Source organism: Lepisma saccharinum, chromosome 24 (genome assembly GCF_977018435.1).
Source record: "Lepisma saccharinum chromosome 24, izLepSacc3.1, whole genome shotgun sequence".
Classification (NCBI taxonomy): domain Eukaryota; kingdom Metazoa; phylum Arthropoda; class Insecta; order Zygentoma; family Lepismatidae; genus Lepisma; species Lepisma saccharinum.
The window spans coordinates 19,951,608-19,956,443 of NC_139252.1; the positions used below are offsets into that span (position 1 = coordinate 19,951,608).

At 39.5% G+C, this 4,836-nt stretch overlaps 1 protein-coding gene across 1 annotated transcript; it reads left to right on the top strand.

Moving 5' to 3' along the window:
- The first annotated feature begins 363 nt into the window (after nt 1-363).
- On the top strand, nt 364-1,233 carry LOC145978132 (uncharacterized). The gene has a single exon (XM_083110573.1). The coding sequence runs from the start codon at nt 364-366 to the stop codon at nt 1,231-1,233; it is 870 nt and encodes a 289-aa protein (XP_082966699.1).
- The last annotated feature ends 3,603 nt before the right edge of the window (nt 1,234-4,836 follow it).

A 4,836-nucleotide genomic window follows, 5' to 3' on the forward strand; every position in this document is an offset into this window, starting at 1 on the left:
CTTAACAAAAAAACTATCCGACGAATTCTGAGAGAGAAGGAAGCGGCTGATGGTAGAAATTCTCCACTCAAGACGCCTGGAAAGAAGAGAAAATATGCAAAGAAAAGGAAATGTGATGTGGATGATTTTGATTGTGATTACATACGACGCACAATATACAATATGTACAAAACTGATTGTATTCCCAGTGTAAGTGATATTTACAAACAAGTGAGGAGGGAAATAAATTTTGAAGGTGCTTTGTGGTCATTTAGAAATGTTCTTCGAAATATGGGTTTTGTATATAAAAAAAATGAAGGCGGCAGAACTTTCTTAATGGAAAGAAACGACATTGTGGTTCGAAGAAATCATTTTCTACGGACAATGAGACGTTTGCGAGCAGCCGGTCGACACATTGTTTACACGGACGAAACGTGGGTGAATTCCGGCCATACCAAATCAAAGATATGGCTCGAGGGCGACAAACCACTCCCTGTAAACATGCCTTTAGGGAAGGGTCAAAGGGTCATCGTCGTTCACGCAGGGTCTTCGTTAGGCTTCGTCACAAATGCCTTACTCGTGTTTAGGTCCAGATCCACCAAAGATTACCACGAGGAAATGGACAGCGACAGGTATAAAAAGTGGTTCACGGATCAGCTACTTCCCAACATTCCTCCAAACTCCGTAATAGTAATTGATAATGCCCCATATCATTCAAGAGAAATTAATAAAGCACCCACATCAAAATCGAGAAAGGGCGAACTTCAGTTATGGCTACAGGAACACAACATTTTTTATGACTCTGATATGACGAAACCACAACTTTATAAACTCGTGTGTGAAAACAAACCCAATTTCAAGCAATACGAAATCGACACGTTGGCACAAGTGAATGGCCATACAATAGTGCGATTGCCGCCATACCATTGTGATTTTAATGCAATAGAACTTATATGGTCACAAGTCAAAGGATACATTGCCAAACATAACACCCAATTTAAACTTTCGGCCATCGAATCGTTGTTAGAAACATCAGTAAATAAAATATCAAAGGAGAATTGGAGCAAAGCTTGCACACATGTTCAGGAAACAGAAGAATTTTATTTCAATAGAGACCAACTAATGGATGATATTATTGATAGATTTGTTATCGATCTAAACACGGACGAAGACGATGACGATAGCAACGATGAAGATGATGAAGAACGAAGATCCCATAGTGAGAACGAAGATCTCGGAGTGCCTCTCTGCTAAATTAAGGTAAGAAAATTCATTAATTTTGTTTCTTTTTCCATTCTTCGTTCTAATTATTCTTATTTGCATGTTGTGTATATTTGTGCATTTCCTCGTATGTTATTCGCATCCGTGCATTTCCGCGTATTTAATTCGCAGCCGTGTATATTTGTGTATTTTCGCGTATTTTATTCACAACCGTGTACATTTGTACATTTCCGTGTATATTACTCGCTGCCTGGCTTCGTTTTTCCCCAGCACGGAGTTCACGCGGTCTGCAGCGGCAACACCGCGTGGTTTCTGCTAGAAAAGGGAGCGACCAGGAAGCGCGGGAAGAGGGACAGGTTCTACCAAACGCGGTATAGACTTCTATTATCATGTGATTAAATCAAGCTCTACCTCAAAGCTACATGAGCGAAGAGTTTGGCGTGTGACAGAACCAGGGCCCTGCAGTGCCTATATCATTCAATGTCTTGGCCTTGAAGCCAGTGGGCGGAGCTTAAGGACTGCGTAAGATGGCCGCATCTACTTCAACTGACAGATGAACATCGCATTGCGTGCTACTAGGCTGAAACCGCAAACGTTCGTGATCGTGGGATTACGGTATCTGGAGATTTGAAAGCTGAAGTGTATTTTGTTAGGTATAAAACATAGAAATGAGTATGTAGTTAACTACCACTCAATATAACATGTTGAAGCTCGTAAATAATGGAGATTTTTGAGTAATTTTTCGTATGTGGCGTGACGGGTTCACCTATATGGATTTCTTTTAGATTATTTTCTTCTTCATTTGGCTCGCAATTTTGCTGTCTGTTCAAGAGTGAAAGGTAAGGTCATGTATGCTATGTAGTTTCCATTATTAATGTTAGTTGTAGTGTGTTCTTGTAATAAATAAGTGAAGTGGAACGTTGTTGTACATGCTGAACAGGCCACCATTGCTTCCCAAATCGTATTCAAAAGTTCACAAAATTATATGATTCATTATGACGTCTAAGAATGTTGTGGTCTGACTATAGCCACATGACCCGGCTTCAGTTACAACGCACAGAACCATGGCAACTTGGTGACTGGACGTGCACTTCTTTTTCGGCCTGCATGGACTGGTAGTTGCCTTAAATTTACTTGTAGACATGTGGGCATTAAACTTCAATATTGCTACCCTTCCATTTGCACACTGCTCTTCATTCAGGAACGAGAAAAAAATGTGGGGCATTATTTTCTGAGCAACCCTTGTATAATGTATATTGTATAGACATACAGATTATGTATACACACATGTATATACTGAGTTAGTCGAATGTTTGTGTACACAAACGATGTGACCTATATTCTCTTTCCTAAGGAAGGATCAGACCAGAACCAATGCCGATTCTGATTTCGGGCTTTAAATCAATATTGTCGAGAAAATACGAGCGCTGCTCGATTCTGGAGAATTAAATAAGCTTATTGAAGATAAGAAGTTTCAAAGGTATTGGAGCCGACTCCAAACTCCCGAGTCTGGAGGACGCACGGTTCAGCGGGTTTCCATTTATCCGTCAATTCCGAGGATCAAGTTATTGATTTGGTAAGTCATCCTTGAAGCTTGTATAACATTTGCAGAACAAATTGCTGATTCAGGGCCTTGGAAAGCGACGTCTAATTCAATGTATTGCAGAATTGCAGAAGGACCAGAAATGGTTTAAGTGCATGCGCTAGAGCAGAGAGCGGAGAGAAGTAGTTAGTTTTGGTCATGACTTTGATTGATTGATTTGATTTATTTTAGATCACTTTTTGTGCTACCTTTGGCTAATTTGCGAAGATGGGGTTGAGTGATGATATGATGAATTTGATGAATGGACACTCGCAAACACCCATGCCCAGGCCGGGATTCAAACCCGGGACCCCTGGAGTCGTAGCGGATGTGGTAACCGCTCCGCGGTCATGACTTTGCCCTTGTGGAACTTCCGTTACTTATATACGCCCTGTACTTCCAATCCTACATGGCTTTACATTTGAATTGTCGGAGAAAGGTCACCTATTTCAGATCTCTATGTTACAATTTCACACCGAGGATTGTGTACAGAGGAACACGTAAAATAATATGACATAGTTCCAAATTTTTGTTACGTCTATTCAATTATAAACATTTACATTGTGTATCAACGTAAACGTTTATGCGTGTGTGTGTGTGTTTATGTATTCGTATTATGTATTAAGTGAAGAATATGCTCCGTAGCCACAAATTGTGAACAAATGCGATAGCAGATAAACGAACTATTTGTACTATTGAAGGTCTAATTATTAATAGCCGAAAACCATTTCCATTTAATTCATACAGTTATCTTGAAATTATTACTTACAGCTGCCTTGGTAGCCCAGATCGTAGAGTGGACAACTCAAAATGTTACAGGTTCGAGTCTCTGCCTGAACATGAGTGATTCCTTGCGAATTCCCCTTCAGCAATTCCCTGCAAGCGTCAGCAAAGAAAATACAGATTATCCATTCTTATCAGAAAAACATGACATGAGAGTGAAACGTTTATCATTTCACACATTAAAAATTGTAATTAAAAACACTAATAATAATAATTATAATGATATTATATAATTATACAATTATAAAAATATATATATTAATGGTGTTGTCTAGGAACATATACTGTAGGATAGCTATGCTATCTGCGAAGCCTGATGCCTAGAGAACAAAATGCAGAAGAAAAATAGGTCAGAAATTATGAACAAAATTATTCATTTCAGTGAGATGGTGATGGTTTCTTATGACTTCGCACCCTTATTTCATAGGAGTTCGGAAGCTGGCTGCAATTGGCTTCCTTGAAGACGTATCTAGAAAAAAATTGGGCGTGTCTAACCATTTAGGGGAGAATTGCCGAAATTGGACCGTTGTCTAAGTTGGACCACCTTTGTTTTTGCCTATAGACGAGTATTTAAAACAGGTGAGTTGGTACTACTGGTTGGCGTCAGTGCCATGTATAAATGACTGAATGGTCAGTTAACTAGAGAGGTTCGCCTCCCCGATGGCGCAGTGGTAGCGTTGTCGCCTTGTAATCAAGGGGTCCCGGGTTCGATTCCTGTTGGAGACACATAGTGGTTCGGATCCCACTTTAAACTGTATTTCCAGTCCCGATTAGCCTTACTGTGCATAAAGTGGACTTAAAACAACAAATCAATCCAATCAAGTAGGAGTGCTGTTATTATGTTTCCATTACTCGTGTTGCAATTATTGTGCTTCGAATCTTAAGCTGTTGTGCAAACTAGGGGTAAGTAATCAAATGTAATGTAGTACTCGTATATTATAAAAGTGTCATTCATTAACCACTAACTACATGTGGTAAAACTATGGTTTAGTTGCGTATGTTCGTGTAACGTCATATTTTTATTAACGGGGTATAATTGCATAAGTTGGACCACCACATGTTTTCCAAATTGGAAAGTGTGGGCTGTGGATAGATATGGAATTTCAAATGGCCATAATGCGTACAATAATGGGACTATGGCTTGAACGAGTGTAGTAGAAGGTATGGTTTGTTTGGTTTTACAGCTGACCGAATATTCAACGTGGATGAGTCAGGTTTCAGCACAGTCCAGAAACGTCCACAAAAAATTGTAGCAAAGAAAGAAAATCACA

Excerpts from the sequence above, each read along its gene's own strand:
- LOC145978132 (XM_083110573.1), top strand. The coding sequence starts at position 364 with ATGAGACGTTTGCGAGCAGCCGGTCGACACATTGTTTACACGGACGAA.